The sequence below is a fragment of the Calonectris borealis genome, chromosome 3 (genome assembly GCF_964195595.1).
Source record: "Calonectris borealis chromosome 3, bCalBor7.hap1.2, whole genome shotgun sequence".
Lineage (NCBI taxonomy): Eukaryota > Metazoa > Chordata > Aves > Procellariiformes > Procellariidae > Calonectris > Calonectris borealis.
The window spans coordinates 112357805-112380859 of record NC_134314.1 but is presented as its reverse complement, the minus strand read 5'-3'; the positions used below and the strand labels follow the sequence as shown (position 1 = coordinate 112380859).

General features: G+C 36.6%; 1 protein-coding gene across 6 annotated transcripts in view; it reads left to right on the top strand.

The window, feature by feature from the left end:
* The window catches only part of NRXN1 (neurexin 1), a 728802-nt gene that overhangs the window by 354109 nt on the left and 351638 nt on the right, over positions 1-23055 (top strand). For 5 of the 6 annotated variants that reach the window (XM_075147347.1, XM_075147346.1, XM_075147345.1 and 2 more), the window contains 3 exons: positions 424-614; positions 15985-16158; positions 21761-21880. In XM_075147347.1, coding sequence (XP_075003448.1) covers positions 424-614; positions 15985-16158; positions 21761-21880 — 485 coding nt within the window. Of the gene's footprint in view, positions 1-423; positions 615-15984; positions 16159-20763; positions 20791-21760; positions 21881-23055 lie in introns of all 6 variants that reach the window. The other variant, XM_075147342.1, reaches the window with a different exon arrangement.

The window sequence follows — 23055 nt, the reverse complement described above, 5'->3', positions numbered from 1 at the left end:
CAGATGATTGTTGAATGTTTCTTCATGTTAAACTTCATATGCTTTATTGTGACTTTTTCTTTCAGATGAAGCTAGATGCCTGAAAAAATATGAAAGTAAATAATAGGTATAACTTCTATAGTGTTTACCACAAAGAAGTACTAGTTTATAGCCTTCTCTGTTCTCTCTCTACGTATGTATGCATGTGTTGGTACATGGAGTGCTCGTTACTTTCCAGAAACTTGGGACTGCATCTCACCTCATCTAAACGAATGGTGATTGCTCTGAATTAAGGTTGCTTCCCCATTTGGCATTCATTGTTGTCTTCTGGTTTTACCAGCACTACTGAGGAGTATAAGGATATAGGAAATACTAAACATTATTTAGTGCTCCCTTGCTATGTAAAGAAAAAGGAAACTTTTCCATTTTTTTCTCTTTTCCCAGGTATTTACACTATGTGTTTGACTTGGGAAATGGTGCAAATCTCATCAAAGGAAGTTCTAATAAACCTCTGAATGACAACCAGTGGCATAATGTGATGATATCAAGGGATATCAACAATCTCCACACTGTAAAGATTGACACTAAAATCACAACACAGAGCACAGCAGGAGCCAGAAATTTAGATCTCAAAAGTAAGTACAGTAATTCCTGTGTAACCTAGAGTGATGGTCATTACAGAATGATAACCTGAATAAATCATGTATGTAAAGTACAGTATAATTTTGTAATACCATGTGAAATGTTTTATGTGGTAATAATTAATATGATCACAAGAGATGACATCTTCTTTATGTTAGCCTGCCAATGCCAGTTTAGTAGTAATTCTGCACAGTTAGCTTCTACTTTAAATGTGTGAAAATGCCACAAGAAAAAAAAGTAGCAAATGGTAAGAACACAGAGTGGCCCGTATATAAGATAATTGGGGGACTAAAGGAGCTCTAAAATGTTTACTAAAAAGGCTTGATTTTTACATGAACTTAAGTGAGGTAAGTGGCATGCAGAAACCACAACCCAAGCTTTACAGTATGACTACAAAGGCTTTGCAGAACTGGTGATCTCTATGTTAGAGAATTGGGGAACACTTTGACCTGTCCCCCACTGTTCAGTATTCCACATAAAACCTATCTTTCGTTGGGAAAATAAATACAATGCAGTATTTTGATATAATAAAAAATCTTTTAAGTAAAGCAATCTTATGTGACAGTCCTCTAATGAATCAGTTACAAATACAAGTTGCCAGATGTATTGAACTATAAACATGTACTCACCTAAATATGTAATGGGTTGTAATTTCAATTGCAGAGTGGGATAAGCTTTGTTTTATCAGTCTAAACCTACATTTTATAGGTCCAGCTAGATTTTTAAGATCCATTTTTATAAACCACACTGATACATATGTATATTTTAAAATAAGTAACAGTATTAGTTGTAAGGATGTGCTTCTGAAAAGCTAATTTGCATCAGAGGAAAAAGATGTATAAGTATACTTTTAAAATACTGCCTACCTAATCAAACATAAGAAAATATGTTTTGGACATGTGAAAAAGTATCATGTATTTTAACATTCTTCATAAAAGTTCTTGTTAGGAAAACCAAAATTTCATAACAGTTAAAGAAAATTTAATATTTCAAAAGCCAGGATGTTCAAAGTAGATATTAATATTCCATCAAGAGCTTATTCCTTGCTGGATTTTCTTTTAACTACCTCTGAGTCACAGATAATGAGCTGACCTTAGTAATTATGCTGGATTTTGTGATATTTTACATGTTTGCTTCACTTGAAAGTGCTATTAAGATTGTAAGAAAGACTGTGAAAACCGTATCTTGATATGTCATAATCTTGAATAACAGCCTCTATCAGAAATGCTTGGTTTATAAATTAAAGCTTTTTGGATGGCTCACGCTCCATTCTCAAAATTGTATTTGAAATCTGTGCCATGTTCTTTCTCATTTTTGCATTCTTGTAAATATGGTCGATGTTTATTGAGGCAATGTAATATTTCAACGTTATTTTTGATACTGTAGAGAAAGCATCCACCTTATTCTTTCACATTTTTTTGAGTAAGTACTACTTATGCATATGCATATGTATGTATATGTATTTAATCTGATTTTTTCCCAGTATATTAATCAGACGTGAATAGGAAAAATAATCCTGTTAAGAACTGATAACTTAAGTTAACACGGTCATTTTATTCTACATCTTCTTTTAACTGAATGTGGTGTGTTGGTATATTGCTTTATTTAAGAAAAGAAAAAAAAAAAGTTTGAACAATGTGCTTAATAAAGGCACTAGAGGGCACTGTTATTTCACTAAATGCACTGCTTAGTGCAGTCACAGAGAAGGCTCATCAGCGAGGATAACCTATAAAATCCAACATTCCTTTGTTTTCTTCACTTTGAAAATTCTACTTTTGCTTTACCCTTTTGAAGTAAAACTGTATCCATAGTTGGTGCATTTTCTAACCTTGAATTCCAGTGGGAAAAAAATGAAGAGCATGAAAGAACATACTGAGATTTGAAGCGAGGAAGGTGAATTGTATTAGATGCTGATTTTCTGTAATTCACCACCCAGGAAATGTGGCTAGTAAACGAATAACAAGAATAAAAGGAATAACAGGCCTGACATATTCAATACAGTAGTATACAGTCAGCATCTTTCTCAAACTGGTCTAGCATACACAGGTCCTCAACCTCTGTCTTCTCATAATAATATGTTTAATTTTGGTTTTTTAATGTATTCTATTATATTTTGTTTGGTCAGCTTCCTTAGGTATGGCACAGTATAGTCATGAGAATTTTTGTTGGATTTTGGGGGGAGTTCAAGCTGATACATTTTAGCCAGCAGGCTAAAAAGGAGAAAAAATTGCCTTTCATTATTATTTTTTCTTCCTTTGTATTCAGTTGAAATGCTTTCCCGTAGCTTGTTCTTTTCTATTTTATGTCAGTGTTTCTTATGGTGACACATCTCTGTTGCGCTATAAACACTCCATACACTTTACTGATACAAGCAGCTATGCTTAATTCATTGCCCTATATTATTTTAGCCCTAGCAACAAAGCAAATTCAAAGTTATACTTCCTGCTAGTGATATCAATAATTCTGTTTAACCCGAGTTAGCATTAGGCAAAATGTAAATGTGTGCAGATAATATAGAATCTGCAGCCTTTCTGAGTAACTGTAGAGTTACCAGATTTCAGATGCTGAAATCCAAGCTAATCCTGGAAAGATAAATCAATATATGCAGTTTTTTGCAAAATACACAGTGAATTCAGTACGAAGATATGACACAGATTGTGTTGTAGAGCCTGCACAGGATGTCAGTTGTCTGGGAAAGCAGACAGTTGCCATAAAAGTATGGGAGAGAATTTCCACTATACGTTTCCTTTTGGGTGTAGGATTTGGCTATATAACATAGAAAGTCGGTTATTACAGACATGGGTTCCCTGCATAATGTCTGGTACAATTTCAGTGGATTGGAGTGGGTACCTGTGGCAACATTTATATTAAAATCTCCAGCTTAATTATTGCTGTAATTAGATGGGTAAATTATAAATTGAAGACAAATAAATGAGTGAAAATCGTTCTGTGTTTGGATTCCAAGAACTCTGTTATTTCTCCTAGCAGAGAAAATTAGCAAAGTGTGCTTCGGTGCAGTTCTAGCAGGTAACCTGTGAAGAGAAATGAGTCTTAACAGCAAAGGCAATGCCGCTCAAGCCTGCCAACATTCAGTTACACGGCAAATTTGCTTTCCTGTGTTTTATGAGCAGATTCCCTGTCCTGCTTTCAGTATAGCTCAGCTGGTTAGCATGGCTACAATTCAAGGCCCTTCACAGACCCAAATAGGTGGGTGGAAGGGAATTCTGGCTTGCTGTACTTGATGCTGTGCTCTTATGGTCTTGAGGGGTCTGAGTAGCCTCGAAGGGGTCAATAATGCAAGTGAAAGTGGCATTTGACTTGTGCTCTTGTTCCTCACTGTTGCCAAAGAAAAGATGTCTCCTTTGTTCAGACCGTAGGTATTACAACATCTGTAATGTCTCTTCCCTCTCCACATTTGCTTCCTGTGGGATGGGAAGTTGGAGTTCTGTCAGAATTTTCTTTTTATAAATATTTGAAGACACGTGATCTGCTTTCGAGTAGGAGGAACATCCTCAAGCATGACTTTGTGTCCACTTGCCTACTAGGCTTTAATCTTCCTTTTGCTTCTCTCCTACACATACAGGCACTATTTTAATCCCCAAAGTTTTCACTCACTTTCTTTAAACAACAAACATACAAAAACTTGCAAGAATCCACTCAAAATGACTGTCAGAAAATTAAAATATTTTAGCATTTTAATTGTTTATAAATTGAGATGAAAAGTTGAAATATCGCAGTCTCACAAAATGAAAAGCTAAGGAATGCTGCTGTTATTTTAGATTTAACAATAAATAGTTACAAACTTTTCTAGGAGTTGGTGGTTTCAGTACTTCAGTGTCCCATCCTATTCCAAACTTTCTAGGCTGTGATACATCCTCCAGGGTGAACTGCAGTCATCCTAATTTTGATATTGGGCTAACTATATTTTCCTTTTAAAAGGAAATCACTGTCTCAAAAAAATCCCTACCCAACTCAACATTTATGGTTTGATTTTTTTTGCTGCCTGGGCAGCATTTCATACATCTTTAAGACCTGCTTTTTTGAACTGACATCCATACTTTCGACTTGTCTCACTCTGTTATTCTCTTCCACATGGCCTTCCCAAATGTCAATTTTAGAGTCTGTTTTAAGTCATATGTTATTCCTGTGCTGTTACATCACTGCATCCTCAAAAAATGCTGTTTGTATTAGAGCATACACCAGAATCAACTTCTTTGGATTTAAAAATCCTGTCTGGATCTCTTGTCTGTTTTATTTCGGTAGCTTGTCACTGGCCTCTGGCTTCCTCTATTCCTTTGTGAGATATGGGTTCTGTTGCTATATACATTTGCCTTTTCATTTGCCATTTTCTCCAATAATGTGAAAACAGCCTAGTGTGAAGATTCTGAAAGAAAAGTAATTATATTCATTTCTGGTATCACCTCAGTGGTTTTGCAAATCCACTTTAAATATACTCCTTCCATATACATAAAGACTCACTTGGCAATTAATTCATCCTTGTAAACTTTTAATGCAATTAACTAAATTATCAGTAGATTTACTGGTCTGGCATATTCATTGATCATTCGTAATAATCATTTAATATATTGATATTTCATTTGCCTGTCAAAGTAGGTTATTTCATGCTATGCAAAACCAGCTTAATTAGTCTTGATCATAAAGAAAATGTATTGTTCCAGCAATGTTTGTCCCTGTTGCTTTATATTGAGCCCATTATTATTGTTGCTGCATTACAAGTTCTTCTCTATATTACAAGGTCTCTATCAATGGCAGTGATCCTTCATATTTCTATTACTAAGAAGCAAGCAAAGCTTTAAGAAGCACAGAAAAGTATTTTATATAAAAACGCAAATTTGTACAAATGAACGAGTATTAATGCTTAAATTTCTCAAATAAACATGCATGAGATAATTGTAATGACCTTGCCAGTGGGCTGTGAACTCTTCATGCAGAAATAACGTTCTGTTCCAAATGCAGAGTTCCAAATACTGTCAACAGTAAATAGATCTTCCTAATGTAACCTGTTGGAATAGACAACAGCAAATGCAGCTGCTGTCTTCCTGATAGTGTTGGGAAAGCAGCCTCTGTACAGATGGAAAAATAAGGATCTTAAAACTGAGAGCTCTTTTTTGAGACTTCCTGTGTAGCAAAGATATACGGGCAGATTAACAATAGGAGATTGGACAACCTGGTCTAATGCAAATTCCTTTATCCTTCTTTCTTTGCAACTTGTCACATACTGCTTCTAAACAGCTATGCTGTCTACCAGGCTGTGAAAATAATTTTGGCAATGCTAAGCCTTCAGAAATTGTATCCAGATTTCCAAAATTATGAGATGGGAAAAAAATTAAAAATCTACTCCACTACTTCTAGATTAAATAAAAATTAAAGAAAATACTCTAGTGTTTGTGCTGAGCTCTGTGAAGTTAACAACATTGCAGTAGTCTTTCAGATCACTCCATGGTGAGAGAAACTTTTTGCTTTCTGCTTCTTCTCCCCTGCTCTTTTCAGTCTCTTACACACAGACAAATGTATAGATTTGCCCTACATTTCTGCAGCTTTTTGGCATGCAGGTTATTACTGTTGCTGATTGTGGAATTTCTTTCAAGCCCTTCTGGAATACTAAGTAAAAGTTATACTAAGGATAATATAGGAAACATGTACGCTCTTAAAACTTACAAAAAAATCTGGATATTTAATGTAAATACATCCCACTGAATCTAGCACCCCCCAGCCAAGAAGCATGTCCTAAACTTGTTTTCAAAATGTGCTGCCATGGGTATGAGAGCGCCATCCTCATGGATCTAGGTATTCTGACTGAGCAGTCCTTTTTTGCAGAAGAGCTGCTTCACGTAATATCCTCAGAGTCTGGAGGTGACTGTCTTGATGAAGAAGTGGGTAGTATTAGATAAAGACTTTCCCTCTGCAAACCTGCATTCCAAATGAGAACGTTTAACCTCTCAGCTTTTTGGTAGCTTTACGTGGAGAATTCCTCACTGTTTGGAAAACAAGCTCTGCTAAGAGCATGTGTTGGCTATTGAAGCAGAGAATGAGTAAATGATTTCAGAAGAATATCAATAGGAAGGGAAACCTGAGTATACTATGCCATGAAAATGCCTGCTTCATTAGATTTTTGTCTATTTTTCAGGTGTATACAATGTACAAAAGTAGTCAGAACAGGAAAGAAATGAAGGACATTTGATGTGCTTGAGTGCCTCGCCTCTCCACCACAACCATCCCCCTCTTACAGAGTAATTGGCATAGCATCAATTCTGTAGGAGATGGATTACCACGCACATTTATATGGCAATTAGATTTTATTATTTACCATTTAACATGCATCACCAACTTTCCTCACAGTTCATTGGACAAATAGACTGCTTTGGTTTTAAATCTGTTTAATCTTTGTCAATGCCAGTGCTTTCCTTCTAGTCTTAAGGGGCGGGGGAAGAAGCAAAGAGAAATCATAGAATCATAGAATCGTTTAGGTTGGAAAAGACCTTTAAGATCGTTGAGTCCAACTGTAACCGTAGCACTGCCAAGTCCCACCTTAGGGACTAAACCATGTCCCTAAGTGCCACACCTACATATCTTTTAAATACCTCCAGGGATGGTGACTCCACCACTTCCCTGGGCAGCCTGTTCCAAGGCTTGACAACCCTTTCAGTGAAGAAATTTTTCCTAATATCCAATCTAAAGCTCCTTGGCACAATTTGAGGCCATTTCCTCTCGTCCTATCACTTGTTACCTGGGAAAAGAGACTGACACCGACCTTACTACAACCTCCTTTCAGGTAGTTGTAGAGAGCGATAAGATGTCCCCTCAGCCTCCTTTTCTCCAGGATAAACAACCCCAGTTCCCTCAGCCATGCCTCATTAAGACTTGTGCTCCTGGCCCTTCACCATCTTTGTTGCCCTCCTCTAGACACGCTCCAGCACCTCCATGTCCTTCTTGTAGTTAGGGGCCCAAAACTGAACACAGTATTCGAGGTGCGGCCCCACCAGTGCCGAGTACAGGGCGACAATCACTTCCCTACTCCTGCTGGCCACACTATTTCTGATACACGCCGGGATGCTATTGGCCTTCTTGGCCACCTGGGCACACTGCTAACTCATATTCAGCCGGCTGTCAACCAATATCTCCAGATCCTTTTCCTCCGGGCAGCTTTCCAGGCACTCTTCCCCAAGCCTGTAGCGTTGCATGAGGTTGTTGTGACCCAAGTGCAGGACCCGGCACTTGACCTTGTTGAACCTCATACAATTGGCCTCAGCCCATGGATCCAGCCTGTCCAGGTCCCTCTGCAGAGCCTCCCTACCCTCCAGCAGATCAACACTCCCGCCCCACTTGGTGTCATCTGCAAACTTACTGAGGGAGCACTTGATCCCCTTGTCCAGATCATTGATAAAGATACTAAACAGAACTGGGCCCAATACTGAGCCCAAATAAAGTGGCTGGGAATCTGAGAACTGTTATTGTCAAGAAAATGTTAAATGTTTTTGTGTAACTGTTTCTTGTTTGAGAATACATGTCATTTGAGAACGGGATTGTTGGGGAGATGGTGGATTTTAACCTGGAGAAATGTAAGGGAATGTTCAGACTTGAGCACTTACCTTTTGAGTATCTACTTTTGTCTATTGAAAACTTAGCTGCTAAGGACATTGTCATGTCATTGCTGTTGCCCCCGTCTTCCCACCCCACACACCACTTTTTACCACGCAGCTTTGCTTGCTTGTGAAACATAGGCATATTTGCATAAGCATTGAGCAGTTCTGAACAGAGCCAAAAAGTGTAATAGGAATGAAAACTGAGCACCAAGAGAATGCAGAAGTGGAGAGCACATCCAGCAGAGCTGAGATGTAAAACAGTGAGCAGCGTAGCAACAGCGTGAGAAGAAGTTTCTAGACAGAAGCATATTTGTACCAAGTGTGGAAAGTCTTCCATGCAGTTATGAGAGTAGCATGGTTATGAGTAGTGTGATGGAATTGGGAGACTTGGAAAAAATTAGAGCAGCAGGTATATCTTCAGTGTGGACTGTCGTAGAAATTGGTGGCAAGAGAAATCTGAAAGGTGCTCTTCCTGGTGCACCCATCAACTATGAGTTCTCTCTGGTACCTCTTAATCCTCACTGCCTTTTTTTCTGTCAGTGGGATTAGGGTGCAGTGCTACAATGAAACTGTAAAAAGAACAATATCAGCCAAGGGAGGAAATACCTTCAAAGTTAAATTCTCTTGAGAAATAACTACAATATGTCCTAAATGCCAATAAGGATGACTAAAGAAAACCCACAGTACCAGCATTTCAGTGCTGGTGATTTCTTTTTTTGAATTACTTTAATGGGGTATTCAGGGAAGATGCTGAAGGCAGTGTAGAATTGGGCTGAAAAGATCGGTTTCTATATTCCTTCCTAAAAGAGCGGCTTGCTAACCCATAAATTCTTTTTTTTGCCTGTAATCATTTTGCCTTGCTTGGTTAACAGTACAGGGAATGTGGAAGACGGAAGGCACCACCTGTCGCATCATACCACTGCCTCTTGCCCAAAGTATTTGAAAGGACAGGTAACTCAGCAGGACCTGGACAAGTAAACTAGCCGCCTTTTCCCTGCTTAGGTGAAAGAGAGTCTGAAAGTGATGGAATTCATCACTCCAACAGGAAAAATATTTGAAAAGCCTACTTTTCTCCCCTCCCCAAACCCAAAAGACTTCAAACACAAATCAATACTGAAGCTACAGAATGGACTCTTTGAAGTGAATAAGTGGGCATAAAACACTAAGTTTACATATTCATGTCTTCCCTCAAGTGCCCTTGCAAGTGGTAGACAAAATGCAGTCATGCTTGGCTCTAGCACCAAACAGGCCTGTGAATGCACAGCAAGTGCATATTCTCTACTGTAAAGGGAGATTTGAAAAGCCATATGCTGGAGCGTATGTGCTGCAGAAGCTGTGTGGATGTATCATTTAAATCTTTGTCAACTGTCCTTCAATTTATTATTGGGTTATGATCACAGCAGGCTTCTTGATTTATTCAAAAAAGAACAATTATATTTCATCAACATTTTTAAAGGATCAAATAATTTTTTTTATATGAAACAAAAAGTAAACATTTAGTCATGAATAATGAAAGTGGGGAGAAACTCTAGAACCACCACTCATCTGCTATTCAGGCCCAATTCCTTTTCTAAAGCGTGTGTTGAAACTCCACATCTGAAAGAAAAGTCACCACTCTGCTCTGCCTAGTGCACAAAGTAAATGGTAGGTAGGTGCTTTTGTATGTTGGAGAGGGGAGGAAGTCATTAAGGACAAGCAGGCTCCTATATTTCATTGAATGTCAAAGGCATCTAGATGACTACGTGACATTTTCATTTGAGACTATCCCCTGATTCAAGATCTATTGTTGTTGTGTTGCCTATTGTGTTTAAGTCAGCGCATATTCAGCTTGTGTGAGAGTAATTTATTTTCACATTTCAGTTGCCTCAAAACCACCATGAGTTGGGATTGTGTCTTCTTATGTTGAGTTCTACCTGGTACTTCATTGTGGAACTATTAAGATACTACAAAGCAATTTCTATTGATCTTGTAACAGCAAGTCATCTGTTTTATGAAGGACTTGAAGAAATTGAGAACTTTTTTCTTTCGAGATTAGACTTTCCCTATGGTATTTCTCAGTCTTTTCAGTCTTCATTCCTCTTTACCTGCCTGAGGGAAGAAGCTGTTATATGCTTGATCATTTTGAAATAGCATATTTAGAAAAAGTGTGCCTGACACCTCGGCTTCACCACAGCCAGATGTTCCTTTGTATTTTCATATGTCATATAAAGGAATTGCGGAGATGCCTGTTGCGCTTTCAGAACCCACCATGTTATGCCAGGGCTATCCATCTCTTTCTTGGGGAGTAATACTGCTCTAGTACACTGCAGAATCACTCTTGTTCCTAACCGTAGTAGTGATTTAGTACAATGTGACATTAGAAACAAGACAGAGAAACAATGAAAGAGAAACAAAGAAAATAGCTGAAAGTACAGTTGAAACCAGCAGCACAAGAAGACATGAAGGGACAGAATGTCTGCTTTTGGAGACAGTGATGGATTTGAAGGTGTCTTTGCGCAGCCATATGAAAATATTCCAGGGGTATTGTCTTTATGGGTTATGAAAAAGCCAAGCCACAATTCCTTCTACTGTTTTATTTCCTCCTTTTTGTTTTGTTTTCATTCATACACGGAACCATATTTGCATGAATAGTGTTCATTTCTTGTCAAGAATGGCGTTCAAGAAATGAACACCAGATATGTACAACAAAACATACAGATTTCGGACAGTAAAGAAGCCTAACTATATCCTGGTTAAACCACTTGTTCCCTGAGCAGTATTTACATGTTGCTGTTACCATTATAAATATGTGGATATAATTCCCTCTCTACTAGTGCTTGAAGACAATGGTAGTCGTTAAATTAAATGAATCGTTTTTGCCACCAGCACGTATAACGTAAGAATTCTTTGGTGTGGACATGAATCAGGAAAGGAGGAAAATCTATGGGGTGACCTGTCAGCAACATCAGTAGTGCCAAATAATAAGATACTTCCGCTACTTATTCAGAAAAGAAATAAGAAGAACAGCATCTTCAGTTTGTAATTTACATTTCCTTGGCTTAGCATTTGCAAAGTTCTTATTTGGGACTTGGGATAAAAAAAGATGAGTTATTACAGAAGGATTTGGCAGTATTTGTTTCACCAACAGTTGTGTGTGACTCACTGTTGTGTGGTGTTCTGTGTGTTTTTTCATAAGCGTGATTCCAATAATGAATACATTGAGAACTTCGGTTCATTTATTAGCTAGCAATTTGTTTCTGTGTTAAATTCACTTGTGCCTCAAAGCACAAATCAGCTCTAAGTCAGAAAAGAGATATATAGGTGTAAATAGGAAAGCTCTTGTTGGAATAAATGAAGGTCTTCATTACCTGTAAAAGATATAAATTAAACCCACTAAACTCTTTTCTTTTTCAGTGCTTATGATATAACTGACCAGTACTATTATTGCCATGATTTATAGGTATAGCTCTGAAAGTGCTGCCTTCCAGTTGATTCCTCTGACCTGCAATGAACGTGCCAGTGAGAAACTCTGTAGCATACTTTTTTTTTTGGCCTCAGAAAAATGAAGAGAGGAAACAATCCTCCTTCTTGAAATAAAAGGGGATAACTCTGTGTACTGACTCCTAATATAAGTACTAAGAGAGTTGTGAGATTAAGGAGTACCTGCTCTCAAATAAAGTGCTTTATTTGAAGCTTCTCCAGAGATCAGAAGGAAATCTTGGAGCACTCTGTTCCCTCACCCATTTCTTTACTACCTGCTGCTTTGTTTATGCCAGTTGATATATTTTATATAAATCGGTTATTTTCCTTTATAAATTTTGCATATAAATCTTTCCTGTATAAATTAAGGAAAGTCAGGATGGTTATGAAAAAAAATGGAGACTTTTTCAGGAATACATTTAAAAATCAAAACAAACTTCAGAAGAAAATACATGTATAAAAGGTAATAGCTAAACTTTAGTTCCAGAAACTGTGGTTAGCAGTGTAATACAAGTATATCCCTTTCTATACGTACTTAAAAAAAATGCTCATCTGTTGAAAGAAAGAAAGAAATAGAAGAATGGCATTTTCCAATGTGCGGAACTCCTGAAATGGTCACACAATTTCAGTGGTAGCAGTATTGCAATAGTATTGCATTTAGGCTGCAGCTAGTTTAGGTAGTGTCATGATCTCATACTATTGATCTGATGAGCTGTGATACCTTACTTAATGAAATAACTTACATGTAATTCATAAGGATAACGGATTAATCCTGTTTTAGTGCGTGTAACATTTCCAGTAGTAAAGCTGTACTTATATAAGAAGTGAAAAAGAAGAGAAAGCCTGAGAATTTGTGTCATATTATGTTGATTCCTCTGATCTCTTTCAGTGGGAGCAGGGACAAGCTTTGTCTTTTCTGAACCTCTTCTAATGCACATTCAATATACAAATATTTTCATTAACAACAGTTTCTGCAATTCTGTCTTGTCTGAATTTCTAATGGATTGAGTTTTGTAGGAAACTACTTCTTCATTGAGATGAACGTGAAAATGAGGCAGGTGATTAATTGAAATTAAAGTAGTTATGAAAACATCTGTGATGGGAGATATGAAAAAATAACTAAGTGAAAAAATTTAAATAGCTTTTAAAAAAAAAAAAAACACCTGAGGTTTAATTCCAGAGCCTGTCCTTTAATAAAATTTTGTCTCTGAGAGAAAGTGTGTTTTTATGCCATCAGCAGCAAACTCAAACCACATTTGATATTAAATCTGGGAAAGGTGTAGCTCATAGTTATAAAAAATATTTGTATATACTTTATAAAAGGTAAAGTCTAATAGTCAGAATGGCTGCTCAATACATATGATATGTATTAGTGTAGCGTATTAGCTAGTGCAAAAGCAGAACTCAAATTATTTTGAATATCAACGAAGTTAAAATATTACCCAGAACATGTCTTTGTTTTGTGGAAACTGTGTCTTCAACATTATACAGTCATCAGTTCTAATTATCAGTAGTCTTAAGGAACTGTAAGTAAACAGCAGAGTTACAGTTTATTTAGACTCAACTTAACGTATGGTATCGCTGTGCATATGATACCTATTTGAAAATATTCCAGTCTATATTTTCAGGAGCAAATATTCTGAGTTCATATGCTGGCACACTGACCTGGACTTATACTAGCCATTCATAGTAACTAACAATTGCTATATGGCTGTATGTAGCAATCTCAATATGCTTGAGGGATGGACTTTAGGAATTAGCAAGGGTTTCAATTTGAAAGTTTGCCGTTTTAAAGGTTTAACCAATCACAGAATAAAAATGGTTGTTTGGACAGTATACAGGTTGGGAGGTTTAAAAAGAAGTTGCATGTGTCATGTCCAATAGACCAAGTTTAACCTTTTTAGCATAGCTGTGATTTTCTTAGTATTGTTCTCTGGAGTTTTCCGCTTTTAAGTCCGTTGGAATCAATTGAGATTAATTCTCTCTCTATTCTGAGCTGACGATGACTGAAAGCACAGAACTTCAGGAAACCTGAAAGGGTTTTACTTTCTAGATGTTCCACCTGAGAAAAAGATGAAGAAACTTCATCATGAGGCAAGAGTTTTTACTTTGTTTCCAGTTCAGTTGGTTGAAAAATACAGAAGTTTTTCTGCTGTGAATGAATTGCATCCCATTTGTTGGGAACATATGGATCACCATATTTTAATATGTTATGTCTAATATCATGCTTTTGAGATTTATACTGTACCTCAAAGCTCTAGAGGAAAGCAGTATCTTATTTTTCAAATTATCTGTATGGAATGGAGAAAGCTTGAGGTTTCTTAGTACGTGATGCTATAATGGTTTCTAAGACTTTTGGTTGGATGGCTTATAAGATTAATAATATGCATGTTCCTAAGCTTTTTATCTCCATTTCACTAACTCAAATACAGTTGAGTTTTACGGCTGGTATGTAGTGACTAAAAATTTTTCACAGTCTGGTAGACATTTGTTTGTTTCAGGCCATTTCCTTGCAAACTGTAAACCATTGCAAACAGCACTAAATTGCACTCCCTTGCGAACAAGCAAGTATGCCAGGAGAACCAGGAAAAGGTGTGACTGCGGTTTATACCGATAAGAGGGAGATTAAAATTAGCTGCATGGGGTAGTGATGATAGCTAGTATATTCTGAGTTCTGTCGCTATAAAATCTGCCTGCAAAGCTTGGTAAACACTTAGGAAATGAACAATTTTGCATTTGAGATGATGCAGAGACACTCTTTGGTACATCCTGTAGCCTAGGCTCCAAAATAGTCCAAGCTGGGGGAAAATACTGGAAAGCACAATTTAGATTAGAATGCATATTCAGATAGTCTATGGAAAGTTTATACTCGCACAAAACATGTCATCAGTAAGGATTTAATGCATAGATAGAGTATGAATTTTGTCACTGGGTGATGCTTGAGAGTCGGATGCTCCCATAAGCACCTTCCTTCAAACAGGTTCAATGCTTCTCAGAAGCTCAGATGGTCTTCTTGTGTGCCTAAAGGGGCTTGCCTGTAGGCATGCTCAGAGCACTCCCAACAAGGCTGCTTTTTCTGAGTTAGGGGATTACAGACAATAAACTCATTACAGACAGTAAACTCATGCAAGATATAGGAAACCATGGTTTTATTCCTTTCTGTCTGTGACTGAAAGAATCAAGCACATCTTGCCTGCCAGGAGAAGGACTGAAGCCTTTTAGCTTGGGCTGTGTTCACGCTGAGCGTGCTTCCCCTCTCTGGCCAAGCAAAGCTCAGACTTGTTTCTGCAGCATCTCTTCAGCAACAGGTATGGAATGCACCTAGTTAAACTGATAGTCTGACACTTAAGGCACACTTTAGGGAGGTAGGTTATGTTAGTTTGAAAGATCACTGCTCTGCCCGTCAGAGACACCAAACACATGAAAGAAAGGCACAGCATGAATTGTTGTAAAACGAGAAAGCATCCCCTCCCTCTGTGTTTAAGAGAAAAGTTGTAGTTACGTCCTTGCAAAGTAAGTCTCAGAGCTATGAATTACTCCAAGGAAGAAAAGCACTAGCTTTCAGTCCTGAGTAAGTTACCCGAGGTTCATCAGAGAGCTGTTTATAATATGTGTCTGTCGTCAGAATTATTTTTGGCAATAAAATTCTGTTTGCTCAGTGTGCAGATTGCCATTTTAAAGGCATCTAATTCCCTCTGTTCCCACGTGACTGACACAGGGTATGAATTTTGGGGGGGGAGAATCAGTCATTTTACTGCTTAACAATGGTATCCCTAAGTTCCTCCTTACGTGTGTCCCTAAACCCTTTATTTCTTGGCGTGCTTTTAAATGGATGATTCTGGATATATGGACTTTAGGTGGATCTTGGTGCTCCAATTAATTGCCTTTTATCTCAGTCTGCTGGATCCATAGTGGGGATGATCTGTGGTCAGATTCCCTGAGTATGCTAACAACATGCGTCAGCACTAGATGCGTTTTCTAGATGGAGATTCTGTGACTGAATCCTCATCTGTGAAATAGATGCGTCTTTCCGATATATATGAGCTGGCACATAAATAATATGTCCAGGTACTTCTAAGTAATTAGTCATACAAATGTGAAGTCTACATATGCGTTTGAAAAAATATAGTCCTGCAGTGTCTTTTCACATCATATATGCTATCAGTGTTTTCTTCTACATTTGTTTTGAAGAATGTTTTTCTGAGATACCTGTCATTCAGCACAAAAAAGCCAGAAGATCAAGCAGGTCAAAAATTCTACAGGTTTTTTTCTGAATCTAATATTTATTTTTTCTTAACAGGTGATTTGTATATTGGAGGAGTGGCCAAAGAAATGTATAAGTCCTTGCCAAAACTGGTGCACGCAAAAGAGGGATTCCAAGGCTGTCTTGCATCAGTAGATTTGAATGGACGGCTCCCTGATCTAATCTCAGATGCTCTCTTCTGCAATGGGCAAATAGAAAGAGGATGTGAAGGTATTAAATATGCTGATATTTTTTTTATATCATAATGAAAGTATTGTGCAAATCCTGTAGAGTTTTGTTGATATGTACATTCCATACATGGAAAGACTATATTTTACCTGCTTCTAATTGATCTTGTTTGATCCTTTCTTATACAAAGACAGCATTTTTTTTTAGTACTATGGAGACAAGTTTGTGCCTGCCCTACAGCACAGAGATTGATCTGAGAACATGAGTTAACTTCTTGAATGTTTAATGTAGGTTCCATCCTTCTCCTGTGGCAAGATATTTTGCATGTATTTTGTTTACTTCTGATATATTTTAATTAATGATAGAAACAATAACAATTAGCTTCAATGAAGTCCTTTGTATCTTCATAACACTTAGGCATTAGCTAATGCTGAGACATTAGCTAATTAATTCCATTTTTAAAGCAGACATTTTGAGTTGATTAATTCAAGGCTAATTTATGGAACTGTTTAAGATCAATCTTCCATCTTCTCTGTTTTTGCTCACCCCTGAGATTTGTATTGTCGTGAGCCTTCCTATCTGAAATCAGTAACAGCCAAATATATTTTATCTCACATTTTTTATGTCTTTATAGACTCATCTGGAATATCATGGAATTTAAGTGAGGACAGAATTAGAAGAGGTGTGTTTGTAATTCAGGGGTGTCAATCTCTAGCTATTTTTCCAGCTGTCATTTAATCCCACGGTTTTTTTACTATGATTTATGGAATAATTTAAATCAATTCTCTGTCCCTGCATATATATTTTATTCACATAATTCTGAATTTTGTGGCTATGTTCAATTTTATGTGTTCTCCCCTCTCTCAAGAGCCGTTCTTCTCTGGACAGAAAAGCGTGGAAATGACACTGTAGAATTTCAAGTTGGAAACTTGATGATTTTGATATCAAGTTTGTTAAGTTTGCAAATAGACGTTGTAAAAAATCCAAGCAGAGCTGGGGGGTTTCCTCAAGGTTCACGAGATAAAGCTTTCTGGTGGATAAATTCTGTCTCCTCTTTTGTTGTGCCTACAGTATATTTGTACAGATAGAACTATTTGTTCTTTACCTGCTACCTTTAGTTAACAGTATAAATTCTATTGATAGCACATAGAAATATGTAAAATTCACAACTTATTTTTCCATAGCTTTAATGTGTATTTATTTCTATCAGGCATGGAAAAATATGTATAAATTAGTTTGTCACTGATTTAGAAAATTAGACTCTGCTTTCTGAATGGCGTTAGCAAGTTCCATCCCTTCAGAGAGTCAAAGTATGCCTTAATTCCATTATGCATTTCATAGCTTCTTTTGAAATTATATAATTTTCTAAATTAATTTTATGTACTTCAAAGAAATATTGCTACAGGCCTAGAGTGTGTGTTCACCTTTTAAACCAGTGGCACAACTCAGCTATTGGTGAATTTAATAAAGCTACCAACAATTTAATAAAGGCTGTACAAATATTGCCCTTTTTGGTGGAGAGTCAGCTTTTTCCAACACCAAAATCATCTGACGCAAGCAAAATGGTCAAACCAGATGTGCTCCCAGAGAACTGCCTTATCAAAAGTCTTTTGGCAATGGAAGGAAATCTTTAACAGCATGGAATGAAATATTCCCTTCCAACCTTTCTGCTTAACCCTTGCAAGTTAATTCTTCCATCTCACTTGTTTGCTTCAAGTCTTCCTGTCTGACCCATCGGTCTGTCTCTTGTCTGCAGACCATAGATCAGATGTACAAAAAAATGTTCTGATACCTAAAATATGATTTAAATCACTTGCAAATTTAGTTGCCTCCTAGAAGTCTCATGTATGCCTGAAGCTGCCCATACCTCTGCTGCTGTGTACAGACAGGACTGTCTCCATCCTTGCACTGCTGAGCAGTTTTGTATCTATCTCACACTGCAAGGGGATGTGTAAGCTCTGTAAGTCCCCTGAGTTATCGAGTCCAAAGAGCTCAGGACACAGCAGCAGAAGTAATTTCAAAACAATAAGTTATTAGTCACCACCACTCTCAATCCAAAAGACAGCTGGCTGTACTGCTGGGTATATGTCCTTTGTTAAGATATCGGCCTGCTGCAGAATCTTTCCTGAGAAGTGAGGCACTTGGATTTGATGTTCTTCAGACTCTTATTGGATTGAATTCTCCACCCTTCTGGTATAAAAAAAAAAAACCCTGGCGTGAAAGCTCTTTTTCTCTCTTCTGTCAAACTGTGAAGCCATGATGTACTACTAATTAATTTTATCTGTTAGGATTTTGTTCTTAAAAGGTTGGTATTTCTCAATAACTTTACTGTTTTAAGTGCATGTTAAAAATTCTTTCTTTGGAACCTTTTTTTTTTGCAAACCTACACGTGGGATTGGTGTGGCAAGTTGTAAGGCTTGCATTTCAAAGTTTCAGCCACAGGCAGATAGGTATCTCTGTTCTCTATCATTGAGCATTGAATATAATTTACACTTGGCTGAATCCACCCTGTTGACAAATTTTCAATGGCTAGAACAGATAGAAACTAACAGCTAGAAACATAAATATGCTAACTAGCTCTTCGAATTGTTAACAGCAAAGCCCAGAGCCAGGTTGTAAGTGTCAGCCCTGTTTTTCTCTAGCCAAATCCATTGTACTTTCTTTAAACACTTTAAATAAAGCAGAATTACAGAAATTACAGAATGATAAAAAAATACTTTGAATATATTTAGGAGGAAAATGCACTGTGCGCATGCATGTGCATATGTAATATAATAATATAATAAATGAATTATATGAAAAGTTTCAAAGTATTAACATACGTGAAGATTCTTGATGGTGAGATACGGAATTTGTTTTTGCAATATACAGTAAAACATTGTACATACTGCTTAATAATGCTTTTTGTGTAAAATACAGCATGTAAGCCCTCACATAAGACAAGTGTAAATGAGAGACCAAATCCAGTCAATTAAAAAGTCTGCAGTAAAGACTGAATAAATCAGAATATTTAAATAGAATGTGTATCAAAAGGTGAGTGCTTGAGAAGAGTCTATTACAGTATTTTTACTAAATAGCTTAGATGTGTAATATATATAGGAAAATATGAACCTGTTATGGTAGATATTATAGTATTTACCAACATTAAACAATCCTCCTCTGTTCTTCTTTTTTTAAAAAAAAGACCTACTTTTATTAAAAGACATTCTTACATGTAAGCTAGTCTTGATGTCAATTTTTTAATAATCACTACTATAGATAAGCAAAAAGTGCTAAGAATCAATTTCGTAAAAAGCAAAATATCCTGCTTTGTAACAAGATCCTATCTGTATTTTTTCCAAATATGTGTTTCAACATGCACTTTTTAATGTGCCTACAGGGTCCTGCAGTTTATGTACTTTTAAGTCCTTGTGACTTTTGCTCTACTTTTGCAGAGATGAGGAAATTTAACATTGCATAACTAAAGTGTAAATAAATGCATGAATATATAACATTTAAACACCTACAGATATTTTCACTTCATCTTTGTAAAGTTTCCGAGTAGCAGAATCTGGTGAGAAAAAAATGTGTCTTGTCTTGTCAGCTACGGGATTCTGTCATTATAATCCCCAGCTCAAGAAAGGGTGATGTAATGCCCAAATGTTTAAACTTCTGGGCTCCAAACTCCAAAGAAAAGGAAATCATTATCCTATGTTTGCCTACTGCAGGCAATCAGTTGTGGGTATTTTTTATTATTATTATTATAGGATAAAATAGAACAGTTAATACTTTTGCTGAAACAGGGATGTAGCGTACACTGCCCTCGTTCTTAATCACGCTGATGACTGTTCCTGCCCTGGTTCAGAGGTGTGCTCAAGCAGTGCCTCATTCAAAGCAAGTGGCCATTGAACTGACTTAAATCATATTGATACTGATTTTTCTAAAATACTGGCAAATCAAAAGGAAATCCCACACTGAGATCTTTGAAGGAGCTGTAATGTGAAAGAAGGGTTAAGTGGATTTCTCTCTACCGGATGATCTTTGGACCAGTTTTGCCCTATCATCAATGACTTGCAGTGGGAGTTTCAAATGGATATTGATGTGTCTTCTCCAAAACAATTTAGGAGAGTTTTATAATCCCAGAACCAAATTTTTCCTTGTAGTGTCAAGAGTCATTGTGAAACGTGTATGTGAGCTCAGAGTAATCTGTAGTTCACGGTCTGTATTTCAGTCTTCATTCACCAGTCACGAAGAAAGGGCTGGAAAAAAGAAAGACCAGAGAGGATGACAGTGCTAATTATTCTTGAATTCAGTATATCTGAACATTACAAATGGCTAGTCAGGATTCAGCCATGCATTTACTCTGCTAATGCATTCATATCTATCCAAGGAAGAAAAAAAAACTTTTAATTTTCCTTCATTATATGTCATCAGCTCAATTAACCATTATATTTGTAGTAAAATACTGGCAAATTACTGCTTTCTTATTTTGGCTTGCCTGAAGATTTATGGCTATTAGCATTAATTTGTTTGCATTATATGGCATTTCTTTCTCTCTTTAACAGCAGCATGCACTTTACTCTGAATGGTTTTTTTCTGTGTTTGCTGCCATTTCAATATTGCTTACTAACATTTAATATATTTTGCTTTTTTATTTTGCTGACAAAGTTGCATTGATGAAAGCTGATTTGCAAGGTAGATAGCCCTGTGTGTATTAAACAAGACTGAAACCCCCAATGCACAGTTGGATTTCTGCAATAAATGCTCTGTACATTTCAGAACTAAAATTTGTTATTTTATTTCAGATTTTGTCTTTCACACCTCTAAAACAGTGGGCTACGTGAACCTTCATTTTCTAGCATAGCTTGCATAAAGGCTTTCAGTCTTGAATATGTTTGTATAGTGATTGCTTTATTGCTTTGATCATTCCTTTTCAAATTTCTTTATATTTCAGTAGTCTAGTTATGATTCTCTAGAAATAGAGTAGCTTTGTTTTTTATGTGTATGTCACATTTTGGCATGCCAGTTCATTAGTAGCCTGATTTTCTGCATTTCCCCTTAAAAAAGGAACCTGCATGGGATCCCTGAAGCATGCGAATCAGTACTTACCAACATTCCTGCCAAAGAATCCCAAACTCCTCTTAATTTCAGACCTAAATCATTTACAATAATTTGTGGGATTAAGAGCATTATATAGTGTAGCTTCATTTTATTATTTTTTAAATTTTGTTTTGTTTTTAATTTTATTTTCCACTCTATACTTTCGTCTCCCAGAGCTTTGCTTTCTGTGGCATCTGACTTTGCTGTTTGAAATGTATTTACAAGAAAAAATAATACTGAAGTTTTTAGAAAACATTTAGCCAGTTAATGGTCTGACACGAGATTAACAAATAACTTGCAACAAAGTCAACATTCCCACTGTACCTGGAATAACTCTGCTGCAGTTTGTGCGTTCTTATGTGTTTGACATACCAATCTTAAAACTAAAGAAAAACACCCTTTTAATATTACGTGCTGCTACAAAATCAGCAGGTTTATGTGCGTTTTACTTGGTAATTCTTTGCTCATTTGATTTGAGATGTTGGCAGCTAGTTAATGTGATCCAGTGAGAAATACCTTTCTGTGGAAGACAAAGTGCAAGTCCTTTTTTGTATGTTCTCATCAGGCCCCAGCACAACGTGCCAAGAGGATTCATGCGCAAACCAGGGCGTGTGCTTACAGCAGTGGGATGGATTCAGTTGTGACTGTAGTATGACCTCCTTTAGTGGACCATTATGCAATGACCGTAAGTACACTAAAAAATGCGGATCTGAGTGCTCGAGAGCTTTAAGACAATATTTGACGCAAGTGTCTGAAGCTTCCTATTATTTTAATATCAGATATTTAAATGAACTGGCAAACCCTGTGAAAATCCGTAAGGCTTGTGGGAAGAACATAGCTAAAATATACGGTATAAATTTTGGACAATGTGCAGTATCAAACACTGACAGAATTTGGTTTTATTACACTTGATTGCATGTCTAATATACTGATGGTTACCTGTTTGAAATGATCCCTTTCCTGCATAAATGTTACAAATAAGGTTTTTCTCCTGATTGAAAAAACCTTTTGCATTTTATTATCTTAAGCTATATTGTAATTTTGTAGCATTATATCATGAGGGCTATAATTACTGTGAAACAGTTGACAAGGCTCATTATCTCCCTTTGTAGCTTTCTTTAGGTGACACACTAAGCATGCTGAGTATTTTAGTTCTTTTAAATTTCATCTGAATAAAACTACATAACATACACCAACCATCTGGTCTTTCAGGAAAAGCTTAAATGTGTTAAAAATAAGGGGCCTGATTCACCAATGTCATAATCTAGTTTTATTCCAATCTAGCCTTATTGATCTAAATAGAATTATGCAGAAGTGAAAGTGGAATAGTAATGCAAGAGCCATAATGATCCACAGTAACTGATTAAAGCGAGCTACTGAGTTTTCTTTTTAACTCCTCACATTTGAAATATTCAAATGTTGCACATTTTTATATCCATATGAAGAGGGAATTTCTTTAAGGCTAAGCATTTTTATTTCTATTCATATATATTTATCTGACTGACTGACTGATGGTAGAAAGTGATGGTATAACTGTGTAGGTCAAGCATTTTGTATTTTTATGTCTTGTTCTGGTTCTCCACTCTACAGCAAGGTATACCTTCTTGGACAAACCCTAAAATAACAGAATAATTATAATCTGAAAAGCTTTTGGCTCAAATTGTATCTAGCACAAGGCTAGAAAATTAATTCTATGTAAAAGCTACATTAATTATTCTCATGAAAGTTCCACTTTTCCACTCTTGACCATATTTGAAAACTATGGAAGGGATCCACCTCAGTCTGTTTCTCTGCAGTTGCTGTCATGGTAGAAATGAAATGTGGTATCAAAAAACTTTCGATAATTTGAGCAAAGTCTTG